Here is a 12997-nt window from a genome sequence, read left to right on the forward strand (position 1 = left end):
AGTTCATTTTTTTTGTATTTTTTTCTTCTTTGTTCTCTTCCTCTCATCGTTGCGCATTACTTCACGTGATGGAGAAACTTTCTCTATCTATAAAAGCTGTCGTCTGTCTGGATGGTCTGCCCTACAGTGTTGTATATGCAACACCAATCTCTTGAGCTTAAAAGCTTAAGTCAACCACTAAGCAAACTAAGGCTCAGCATTTCACTTGCACCTCCTGCACTGTACCTAACTCTGGAGGACAGAGGAAGGCTTAGGATGGAGGAAGTCTTCTCCCAGGCATGGTGCAGGGTGTGCATGGATAGCTTCTTCACTAAAGCCCCAAGTGCATAGTTGAACATACTGCTCTCAATGTTGTTAACAAGTTGTTAAAAGAGCAAGGATATCTATGCTGTCTTCTTTTGCACTTGCATTAAAATAAAAAGCTGACAAATTCCTTACCCTCACATCGCAGTAACGCAGCAGTCCCAGGAGGAGAGCATCGTGCAGCATGGTCTCTAACTCCTTTCTTGTCTGCCAGGTTTCTCTTCCCCCAGTCCCTTGCTAAGTGTATTTAGCAAAGATATTTTGCTCCTTCACCTTTCTGTTATTATTATGTTTTTTGTTTGTTTATGTGGTTTTTGTAATTAGAACACTGTCATGGGGTCCATCCCTTTTTTCCTGCAAGTAGTCCTGCCCTGTTACCAAGCCTGAGAGAATATAGAGAACAGAACAGGCTGCTGGCAATAAATATGATTCAGAAAAGCTCAATTCTTCTCCTTTTTGGTTTTAGACGGAAGCCAGATCACTCCTGAATGAATGGAGACAAGAGCTTGCTCTAAAAGACCTCACAGTTTCAGTAGCTGCAGTATAGAGAAATGTATTGTGCTTTAATCTAGAAAGGGAGTATTAATGAAAGTATCAACAAATGGAGGAGTCAGCATCTCTGATGCGGTGTGATGGTTTATGACTGTATTAGCTGGTCCATTTTTCACAGCTGCAAGCTAGCATTTCAAATCTCCTCTGCTAGACAAGAAGCTATTAAAGAATTTTCTGATATTTCTGTCTGTTTCATTTTTTTTCTTTAAACTAGAGGACAGCTGCATGAAATGCTTTTGTCCATTTCTTTGATGCTGGCAGAATGTAAATCCTTTCTCTCCCTTTGAATATTCAGCCTTTTTGAGTGTGGACACAGGGTGATTTTTAAGGCATTGTTCAGGCATGCCCCTACAGGTTATGGCAGTTTGCACAACTGTTATTTCCTGCCTCCTGTTTCGAGGTCTGTCAGTGAGGTTGTTGGGAACTACCGCAGGGTGCTAGTACCACTAAATATTTTTAGCTTATATCACCTGCTGATAATCATCTTAAATATTCCAGGTCAGCAAGTGCCTGAAGTGACTGCAGTTTTCACAAACAAAAAGGAATTCTGGTGTCTAGCCCCAAACACAAAACCAACTTAAATTTTCAGATTTTGAAACTCTAGTATAGAGAATCAGTGCAGAAGAATTTATGGAAAAACATATACTAGTGAATAGGCTCCTTCCAAAAGAGAAAAAAACCACCCATCCCATGAATTGCTAATGCTGGATCACCGATTCACTGATGAGTTAGCTCTGCTTCATAGGAAGAAAGGAGGAGTTTTTAATGCCTGACTTGTAGCACTGTGTCTCAATTTCTGAACCTGACAGTGTGTAGGAGTCATCATTCTACACACCTGGCTAGGTCATCTCTGCTGTGTACTCATGCAGCATCAGGGCACTGAAATAAAGAGAATTAGTTCTCTGTTTTCCTCTCGGTATTGAAATACACTAGTATCTACAGCTTGAAAAAAGGTAGAAGCAAGAGCAGATGATCATGCTCATCTGTCATGCACATGTTAGAGCAAATAGTTGCTAGGTAATCCATGGATTGTTTCCTTGTATGGTAGACTCCTGGAATGAAGAGCTAAAAGACAGTTTATAGAAACTATGAAGAAAATAAAGTCCTCAATTGTATATACTTACCTGGACAAATTAAAGTTTGGGAGATGTTAGATAAAGTAGATTCTATGACATTTTCTCATATTTTGCTTGTTTGTAGACTACAATTAGTCCTTTAGAGAATGCCATTGAGACCATGTCCACAACAAATGAAAAGATTTTGATGATGATTAACCAGTACCAGAGTGATGAAAACCTTCCTATTAATCCACTGTCCATGCTTCTGAATGGAATTGTTGATCCAGCTGTTATGGGAGGCTTTGCTAAGTATGAGAAGGTAAGAGATTTGAAGTAATTGTGAAGATCATCTTCAGAAGTATTAATTCTAGTCCTTATTCGTGATGATGCTTTGTTCAAAGTGGCAGTGGCCGGTAGGCCGGGGATATGAAAGTCACATCTCCAGCAATTAAAAGACCCTCCCATCCAGGTCGCATCTGACACAGTCTTTGACAGCAGAAAGTAGCAAAGCAGACACTGGGAATGTACTTGAAGCTCAATGTTAATTGCTGTCATGAAAGTTTTAATATACATGGGAAATGAGGTATACCTTTTGTAATGACATAGGCTCTTAGGCATCAAAGGTTTGGTCTGAAGTAAATCAATTTAAGTTCTCCTTGTAGCAGGTCTGGAGGATTTTGATGTAGGTTATCTTTTTTATATTGTTACCAGCTTTTCCCTGTAAATGCAGCCTCTCTTCAGAGCAATTTTTGTTCTTCAAAAAGGAGATTGCAAATATAAAATGTTCTACCAATATGTCAGAAGTGGAATAGCTTGAGGAACTGAAGTGTAGAAAACTTGTCTGCAAGGCAGCCTCATTAAAAAATGTGTGTGCGCGGGAAGGAATATTAGAACTTTTTTGTATCTTATTTATTAAAGATTATGATGCAACTGAACGTTACCCGCCAGCGCTGGAGCTGTGTTATTTCTGCCGCCGCTGTGCAGTGGGCGCCGCGCCGCGCGGGAGGCTCCGTGTGCGGGCGCTCTGCGGCTGCGCTGAGCGCGTGCCGTGGGTGGAGGCGGTACCCACCATGCACCACGCAGCCCGAGGCACTGCGGCCTTTGCCATGTTTGTCCCAACTATTTGTTTAGCCACTTGGCAGTAAGGGACAAACAACAACATTTGAATTACGTAGGTGAGGGAAAAAATAAATCTTTGGGTAGAAAAATGCCTTCAATATGCCTTCAATATCTGACTCCTTCTGTAACATGCTTGCTCATGTCAGGTTATTACTTAAATCAAATGTAATTAGTATAAACAGTGGTACTACAAATATGTGTGCACTTTATTGCTCGGTGCTAATTTAAAAAAAAAATCCTTTCCCAGTAAGGAGGTCAGGCTCAGAAGTGTGGGACAAACACAGAATGTGTTTTAACAAAAATAAAAAGTTCAGTTCTCAGTTCATAAAACAATGCGTTATCACTAGGAGCAGCTGGTAGAGGGACATGCAAATATCTCTTCATTTAATGACCAGTATTGTGGTCACCACTGGCCTCTTTTCATGTTGACATGAAGGACTGATTTATTTTTATGCCTGTCTCAGGCTTTCTTTACAGATGAATATATCCGAGACCATCCAGAGGATCAAGAAAAGCTGAACAGACTCAAGGATCTAATAGCTTGGCAGGTAACACTTACTGGCAGTAGTTCTCTGAGGCGTCCTTAGATTTTCCTCTTTTTCTGTTTTTTTCTAGCAGGACGATGTAATGTCATTTAGATGACTATGTTGTTTTTCTATCCTCTTCTTAGAATAGGGGAGGAGGAGACAGAAAGGGAAGATTCTTCTTAGAAATCTGCTTCTTGCTGTGTTAACGCTGTCAAAGAAAGTTACTTGCAAAAGTGTAGCTAAAAGTGTATCACATAAATCTCATAAATGATCATCTTCAAAGATTGAATTGTACTAAAGTATCTTTATGTATGAGAGAGAAGTACAGAGTTGCTCTGTGTAACCATGCACATTAACACTTAGGCAGCATATAAAAGTGTTTTATTCATCATCTTTGAAGATGATTAGTTTTAACTGAATATTATTCAGCTAATATAATAGCAAAGATGATAACATAAAAGCAAGGATACGAGAGGATTTGTAGGGGTCAGAAAATAACTGTTATTATAATATGTTCTGCATCATATGATTTCTTTAATTGTGTTTTTTTAATCTGGTAAGCAAACCATTCCTTCTGACAGAAGGGCTCTTGAGAGGTTTGAGTGGAAGGAGTTGCTTGAAGTGATACAGACTGATCCTCTGCTAATCCTTTTTTATGAGGTGTTCTCCTTTAAGGGAGGGGGTGCCTGCACTGTTTTTCCAGTTATTTAGAAATACGACTGTGTACCTTTTACCAAATATACTAGATCAGAAATGCTACCTCTTTAGTAATGCCACTTTCCCCAGCCTGAAGGATGAGCTGTAAGGAAAGGGAAAGCACAGAGGTAAAATGGAGCACAGTGCAAACAGTCTTTGCTGGTGACTTGTTTATTTTTGTACTAAAGCATTATTTTGTTGATTTTTTACTTAGACATATGGGGATTACAGAGGAAGACAGCTGAATAACAGAGCGGAGAAAAGAAGAGGTGGTATTCAGTAACCAGGCAGTAATAATCTGTTAACCTGCTGCAGCAGCTAAATTGTCATGTCCTTAAGCCCCCAGTAGACTGATTTAATCCTTCCACAGTTACTGAATCCTGCATTTTAAAGCAAAATTAAGAGTTTGAAACCACTTGCTTGCAGCCCAGTTGGATATTATTTCATCCCTACCTTCTTTCCAGTATGGTATGGCAGGCACCTTCATTACCAGGTGGATTAGTCCAGAACTGTGTTTTAGAGGAGGTGGCAGTTTTTTGAAAACCCTCAAATGGTGTTTTAATCTCATAAGGAATTAACATTAGGATAGATAGGAGTGGCAAAACAGTTGCTTTGAGACACCTACACATCTCTAAAATGTTCCTGAGCAAGCCTACTTTTCAAGAGCCCTTCCCAAATTTGTAGTAAGATGCTTCTCTGCTATTAAAAGCTCCTGTGGAGTAACGAGACCAGCTGACAAATCTATCCACTGGGCACAGTTTTACAGTCGACTTGGCAGATACTCCAAGTGGAGTTAGAGGGGTTGTCAGACGCAGTTTAATATCCTCACTTGCTTTTCTTTCGTTCCTTTTTGTTTTTTTTTCTTTTCCCTTTGGTCCATTCAAGATACCTTTCCTCGGGGCTGGAATTAAAATTCATGAAAGAAGAGTTTCTGATAACCTTCGTCCTTTCCACGACCGTATGGAGGAGTGTTTCAAGCATTTAAAAGTTAAAGTGGAAAAACAATACGGAACCAGAGAATTGGTATCATTCTCCTTTATGTTCTCTCTCCTACATTTTTTTAATAGTGTTCTTCTCTGAACAAAAGCATAACTTCTGTTACTTGTGAGTTTTCTTGTCATCTGGAGGTAGCGAAATCTAGGTTTTACCACCAAAGAGTTAATTAAGTCTCTGATATAGCAAGTGTTCTGGAAGGTTTGGAATATCTCACTCTCTCTATTAAAATTGAAATTCATTTCCATGGTAGAATAAGGAAAAAGAAATTCTTATGTTTCTCCTCTTTGTAATTCTTTTTAGTTGTTTAGAGATGTAATCAGCAATTGATGTCCACAGCTTCCTGTGCTCTAGATGTTTTGAACTGTGCTCTAAAGCATTATGTATTTAATCCTCTCTGTATTAGCTGAAATGAAACTGAAATATATGGGAAATAGCTTCTAAGCACAAACTCTTGCAGACAGCTGGTGGGAGCTGGTAGGAGGGATGTTGTTAGTTGTTCTTTGGAATTGCACAGCAGTTGCTTTGGAAATTATTTTACACTGCTGCTTTCGATGTTGATGAGTTTTTCTGTCTGAGACTTTATGATGACATGCTCAGGATGGCCTTTTATTCAAGCTTTGAGATGTAGCATCTTTCATACTCATTCTGAATGTTGCAAAATTTATGTTACATAGCAGTGGAACAAGTTCTTGCAAAATGCAGATGTATTCAAAGATATGTGATGGCATGAAAAATCTTGGCTCAAGAAGCTTCTCATAAATTACTAAAGTTGGTGAATAGCAGTATTTTAAATTGTGTATGAGAGGGGCAGGAAAAAAGTGTCACTACTTCCAATTTACCTTATCCAGTATTCTTTCTGTTGGCTGCCATGAGTTCTTTTTATTTATAAAAGAATAAAAGTAATGTCTTTGTCTTAACAGAAGAGTCTATACATTCACAGGAGCAGAAATTCTCATTTCATGTAAACTCTGCAAAGTACTTGCAAAGAATGAAACTATGAATGTTTCCCAGTCTTCTATTGGAGATCAAAATGTTAGTGAAAGGACAAGCAGTCTATTCTGGGAAATGCTCAAAAACTTGCCTCCTTTATGAGACCAGTGATTTTCCCTGGGTCGAGCTCCCGCCAGTTATTCTCAACCCAGGGAGAATCTTGCATGAATGAAGAGGAGAGCCCAGCTGTCTGCACAGTATAATTCTACATCCAGCCCTCCAAAAGAGAAGGGGTGCAGAATTGGCTAAGAAACGTGATCCTTGCTCCTGCCTTAATGGCCAGAGGAAGAGGAAAGTGTCAAGGAAATCTCAAAACAGACTGGTTCGTTGAATTTAATAGCAGATTGTAAAGTGTAAATAAGCATTAATATCAAGCTGAATATTTGCATTATGATATTCAATTTACCTGCTAAAAGAGATTAGAAGTGAAAAATCACTTTTTCTTCTTCCATTGCAGAAGTAGAATGATATTGTAGCACATAGTGCTGTGTCCAGTCCAGGTACACTGTGACCTAAATTGTCCTCCTGCTGTTCTTGGAGTCTTGTTCTTACTGTCTGCTATTAGGAAAAAATGGATTTGATCCATCCACCAGAAAACATAAAGAAAAAGGCAATATTAATGTACAGAGATGGCAGAAGATTGTGAGTTGAAGGAAGAGTTTGTAGTTATAGTTTTGGAGCAAGGACTGACTAAACCTATTTGCCCAATAATCTTCTGCCCCATGTTTATACCAAACAGGATCAGCAAACAGTGGTTTCTTTATTTTCTGAGAGAAAGAAAAAAAAAAAAAGTTAATTTTGGTTTCTTTAGTTTATTTAGCAATAAATCTGTTCACTATATCATTCAGCTTGAGAGGTCTTAGAGAAAGAGGGTATCCAGTCAGAAGAAACAAAATCCCTGTAATTAATAGTGATGAGTAACTTCGTTCATGCCATATGTTGAAACATCTGTGCTAGCTCGGAATCTACGGAGAAGAGATGAAATGAGTTTCACACAGACTTCGTTCATGGAACATGCTTCTCTTTTCCATCCTGTAGCCAGATTTCGATGACAAGAGAGTAGGACGGCCAAGATCAATGCTAAGATCCTATCGCCAGTTGTCAGTTATTTCACTGGCTTCCATGAATTCAGACTGCAGTACTCCAAACAAAATTCCTTCAGAAAGGTCAGTTATGAAGTTAATACAACTGTGATGATAATACATTTTTTTCACTCTGTCCTATTTTATCAGAAGTAACAAAAAGATTAAAAATTCTTGGATCAAGACAACTAGCAGTTTGTTTAGACTATGCCACAAGTCTTTTTAATTGAAGCTAACATTTTTTTCAGGGCTAAAACTGCAATGTTCTATGCTAGATAGGCAAGATATAGTCAAGAAATCCTCTTATGAAAAGAAGACAGAGACATCCAATTTTCTGGGAGCAAATATTTTATTATTGAAATACTGTTTATAAACTGCAGGGGTTTGCTTTTTGCAAATTCGTTTATGAGTGAATGCAGCTTTAAAATGAATTAGCATCTTTCTGCTTGTTTTGCTTTCAGCCCTACCACCGCTCCCCATAAAATTCCTATGTGAGCTCTGACCCTTTTTCCTTTAGATGTCCTTGAGCTAATGCACAAATCTTTAAAAAGGATTCGATTTGCACTTCAGATTAATATACATTTTTTTGTAACAGTTGAAGATATTATAATACCTCCTGAAGGCCTCTTTTTAGTATCTAGTTACCAGTGAAGGACATCATATACTTTTTGCAAGTTCAGTATGCAAGGCTGCATAAAAAAAGGCCTAAGGAAAGGATGACCTGCCTTTTTATTTCCCAGGGAAATGACATCAGAATACCCATGACTTTTAAAGTATCGTTTAGCAATTTTTATCATTTTTCTTTTGTCCTTGCAGCTTTGAACTGGAAGCAGTGCTATCAAAGCCAGTAAAATCAGAATCAGAGGAGAATGCTTTGCCAAGTAACCCTCACCCTGAGGTAAAAATGAGAAGGTCCAAAAAAAGAACAAAAAGAAGCAGCGTGGTGTTTGCTGATGAGAAAACGGCACCCGATATTTCCATCTCCGACATGAAAAATGTATGTTACTGACTTACAGCAGTATTTCTGGATTTCTAAAACATTAGTATATTTACTCTCTTACTTAGAAAAAGAAAAACAAATTGCACAGAAATTTGGTGTAGTGGAAAACTTGTTGCTTTGTCATAAAACGAAATGTGCAGGATACAGAGGCCATCTGCCCTGCCATGAATGGAAATTTGCAAGATACTGAGGAAGAGACAAATCAGTGGGGGAAAAAATCAGAACTGAAGCTGTGAAGTTGCATAATTCTGTATCTCGGTTGGCTAAAAATGGAATACTACATTGGGAGGTCTTAACAGGCTTTCCTGTTGAGAAGTAATTAATTTACTGCACTGACACTTCATGGTATCTCTTCACAGCCAGGACTGTTTCAAATGTGATGAGTTCGTTCATTTTGCTGTGGGACAGGCAGCTGGAAATTGCAGGATTGAATGCAGTATTCCTGAAATGGTGCCAGATTGGTGCTCTGAAGCTCTGGACTCTCTTGTTCCACGGATAATCTGAGTGGCTTTATCCTACTCATAGATCAGCGGATTGACTTATATAACTTAGTGCATTTTTTATACTTTAATCTTTAGAAGGCAGTTCTAGTTATAAAAAGAGAATTCACTAATGAAAATCTGAAATTGTTTTGTCTAGATAGACAAGCCCCATCTAAATATTAATGTCAAACAGTAACAGATTGCTGAAGTAGAGGGAGAGAGAGAGAAACACTGTTTATTGTTTCTGAAACCAATTTGATTACCAGAAGTTTTTCCATTGCTGATTTAGCTTGTGGTTAGAGCATAACCCAGGATTGGCAAGGTGCTGTTTTCTGTTGCCAGTTGCTTGCCCTGAGCTTCAGGAGATGTTTGGATCTCTCTACAAAGCATCTCTGTTTAGCAGCCCCTGGGAAGCATGCAAAGCTAAGACTTTGGACAAAGTCATGTTAGACTACCTGAGCACAAAATTGTGACAATCAGTAACTGTCTTTCACAGGGCTAAACAGAATGCTTCTAGCTTGCAAGCTCGAATTTGCTGCTACCGTCTCCTATCAAATTTGCATAAACCTTCAGGTATGAAGGTTTCCTAGAAGAAACAATGAAAGAGTAGTTTAAAATAGCATCAGGTGATAATATATATATTTTGAGCTTTGTATGTGGTAGCTTCACTTGCATTTGGATTGGAAACAGGTGCTATTTGCATTATTATATTCTTGTTTCATGCAGTGCTGCTCAGTAAACTAAATATCAGTAAGGAGTACAGCCAGACAAAATAAAATTACTTTATTATATTAATGGATGAGGTTAGAAATAAGGGGTGAATTAAAATTTTTACATCTACTTGTAAAGTCCCAGAAAGCTGCAGTTCATTCTCTTGTAGTCAGACCTTCATAAAGAAAAGAAAGACTTTGATCTGTGAGTACAAACCTTCAAGTACAATGTTTATCTCCCTCTTCAACAGAGGGATAATATTAATTAATGTCTCTCAGGTACAAAAAACTGAATCATTTGTAAAATGTGTGTATCTCAGTTTGTACTGTAGGTTTAAGTTCCGCATTAGGTTAATGTACACTCTGTTTTTAATAGCTCATTACCTTTAGCTGGAGGCATGACCTCAGCCTGGGCCAGTTCTTCCTGCTCATAAAACCAGGGAGTACAGACTCCTTAACAGATCCTTAATGATGCAAATTGCCTAATTTGTATTTCTCCACAATGGTTAACGGGGTTTCAGAAGATGACGAGGTTTTCCAAAGCCTGAGCCTGTTTGCATTTCACCTGAGCTAGCAGTTCCCAGAATGGTGTGACTGTTGCCTGTTTGGGTATCAAGGACAAAATTTAATTTCTCCAGCCAGGGAATTTTGAGCGGGGCATGGAAAGCCTCTGAACTAGTCTGTTTACCTTTCTGTACGTTTTCTGGAAGGCACGCTTCAGCAGGAAGAATTGCTTGCATTAAGTAGACCCACAACTTCACTATTAGCAAATTGGTATTAGCTCATATTTGTTAATTCTATCTCAGTTCATCATTAATGGTATTTTTTTTTTAATTGAACAGTTGTCACGGAAGTACGAGTTCATGAGTGACACCAACCTCTCGGAGCACGTAGCAGCCCCTCAGAAAACATGTGTCCTCAAGCAGATGAGCTCCGTCAGTCGTTCCATGCCCACTATCGCAGGTAGGAGGATGAAGGTGCTGCACGTCTTGGATAATGGGTTTGCTGCAGGCAGCAGCACGTGGCCGTCCGGCTGTATCCTTCCACCTCTTGTACACAGGTTACAGTTTTAGTGCAGGCATGTAAAGTTGCTACTACAGACTGTGGTTACTGCTTGATCATGTTGTGCGGCCTGGTACGTGCCAGGGGTAAAAGTATTTCTAGAAGTGTAGCGGAGGCTGAACTTTATTTCTAGGCCAGGATATACACAGAAAACATTATCTATTTCGTTATCCTTTTCCCTCTCCTCCTCCTCTTTCTCCTCCTAGAATGTCCCACTTCTTAGCCTGCACTTCATCTATCCCCGTCACTGACCCTAGGTATCCAAATGCCTGTAACAGGCATTTGGCACAACAGAACAGTGGTTTCCCACCAGACCAATGTGTATCTTTATCTATTTTTCCTTTGTTCAGTTTGATTCATATTTTTCACACTATTCACTTTCAGTGTAATTAAGTTTACTGCTATCATGGGGGTTCTTTTCTTATATTTGTATTCTGAGAATATGTTTAGGTTATGAACTCTCATTTCTCTCTGGTAGTTGCAGTAGTTCATTATTTTGAACGCTGCTTTCCCACGCGCTTCCTTCACTGTCCTTCCTCAGTTTTGCTTTGTGCACTCAATCTGTTTCTCTTCCCAGGATTAACCATGTCAGTGAGCCCGGCGGTGCCTGATGAAATGATTGCATCACACAGGCTCAGTCAGCCCGTGTTTCCTTCCACCTCAGATGGTGACAAGAAAAACTTCAAAAAAAAGAAAGTGAACCAGCTATTTAAGACAATGGTTAGTTTTGTGTGTTTAACTGTATGGGAAAAAGACTGCATTGCCTCTGTAAAAATTCTGGACTATAAAATAAAATTACGTGGTTTTAAAATGCCACAAGCCCCATAAGTCAAACTTTTCTTTCTGTCATGAGGAGTGGGAGCTCGAAAGGGTTATGTATTTGTCTCTTGCTGTGCTTTTTGTTTTAAAGATGTGCGCCTTAGTATGTTCAGTGTAGGAAGGCTCAGATGTGCAGTTCTGTATCCATACCACGAGAGGTCTCATTTGACCAACCGATCAATTTGATTTACATAACGCTTATTAGCAAAAGAGGAAAGTAATTATTTGTTTGATTTAATTGTATTGGGTGGTTGGCCCTAGCATCACAGTGAGAGGAGCACAGCAAAGCAAGCACCGTGCGAGTCGGCTTCTGCTCCCGGATGTACTTCCAAGTAGAAGCTGGCTCGTGGTAGTCAGCAATGTTGCTTAGCACCGTTTGTCTTCCTTTAATACAGTAAACCTTTTGGTGACTTCTGTGGAAATTAAAAAAATACTGAATTTAACACCGTATCTAAAAGCAAAAAAATATATATATAAGAAAATTACTTGGTGCCAAGGATTACATTTAATGCAGATGTCGGTAGCTCTTGAGATGCACTGGACATAAGGATTTTGTGACATCTGTCATGTTTTGCAGGAATTTTGTGAACTTTTCCTATTCATTTCTTAGGGAGAAGAAGGGGAAGGGAGGTTTCATTTTTATTCATTTTATTTCATTTATTCATTTATTTCTGCAGTCTTTCAAAAAACTTGGATAGTTACTTTCCAGGAGAATACAGCAATTAGGAAATTTTGCATTCAGATATCCTCACATGGTCTGTAGGGTTTCACTTGTACTGAACTTATCACATATCTGTTCTTTTAAGACCCGGGAGGAACAGCTTTTTAGCATGACCTCATCATAGTTAAACCTACTGTAGCATATGTAAGGACAAAATGTCCTTTCTTACAATTTTGAAAAAGCTCTGAATAAAGTTTAAAACATTTTTCTATAGTGATTCCACATGAGCAGAATCATGGGAACAGATTTAAATGCAGGTTCATAGTTTTGCAGGATAAAGAAATTATCCAGCAAATTTCTCTATCAAATATCCAGGTTTTGGTCCATGCTTTTTTTCTCTTGTCACAGATTAAGGACACAAGCTAGTAACTAATATACGTGTTAGTGAATCCAATACAGTAGTCATGCTAACCTATGGCCCTTTTTTTTTTTTTTCTTTTTTCAGCGCATTTCCAAAGTTCTGGAAGATGGAAAGCACTCTTCTGTGGAGCACCATTTCAAATCCTCTACGGATCTGTGACTTCTTTTATCTCCAAGACCATTTGCAACCAAAAATAATGACATAAATATATATCTATATCTATATCTCCTTTTTTATATGACTGTCTACTGTACAGAAAAGCACAGATACTGTAGATAGCTAGTAGAGAATACAAACAACTGCATTCATGGGCTCTGATAACAGTTACTTGTGATATAGATATAGGGATACAGACTAATAGCATTTGAAGGAAATACTACAGGATGTGCCAACCAGGATATGGAACAAAAGTTTATTGAGCCTCTTTATTACACAAGTCAAAGGACATTGTGTGCTCCCTGGTGATAAAAGTCATTCTGGCAAAGATAGATGTTAAAGGGCCATCTGCAGTGCTTACCA

At 38.7% G+C, this 12997-nt stretch overlaps 1 protein-coding gene across 1 annotated transcript in view; it reads left to right on the forward strand.

Moving 5' to 3' along the window:
• The window catches only part of DOCK2 (dedicator of cytokinesis 2), a gene marked incomplete at its 5' end in the record, with an annotated part of 131679 nt that extends 118682 nt beyond the window's left edge, over nucleotides 1-12997 (forward strand). The window contains 8 exons of the mRNA XM_088522631.1: nucleotides 2056-2232; nucleotides 3497-3580; nucleotides 5141-5278; nucleotides 7280-7407; nucleotides 8140-8320; nucleotides 10358-10478; nucleotides 11155-11297; nucleotides 12563-12997. Coding sequence (XP_088378757.1) covers nucleotides 2056-2232; nucleotides 3497-3580; nucleotides 5141-5278; nucleotides 7280-7407; nucleotides 8140-8320; nucleotides 10358-10478; nucleotides 11155-11297; nucleotides 12563-12637 — 1047 coding nt within the window. The remainder of the gene's footprint in view (nucleotides 1-2055; nucleotides 2233-3496; nucleotides 3581-5140; nucleotides 5279-7279; nucleotides 7408-8139; nucleotides 8321-10357; nucleotides 10479-11154; nucleotides 11298-12562) is intronic.

Source organism: Tinamus guttatus, unplaced genomic scaffold (assembly GCF_059628265.1).
Source record: "Tinamus guttatus ecotype Peru unplaced genomic scaffold, ASM5962826v1 Tinamus_guttatus_pri_ptg000155l, whole genome shotgun sequence".
Taxonomy (NCBI): Eukaryota; Metazoa; Chordata; class Aves; order Tinamiformes; family Tinamidae; genus Tinamus; species Tinamus guttatus.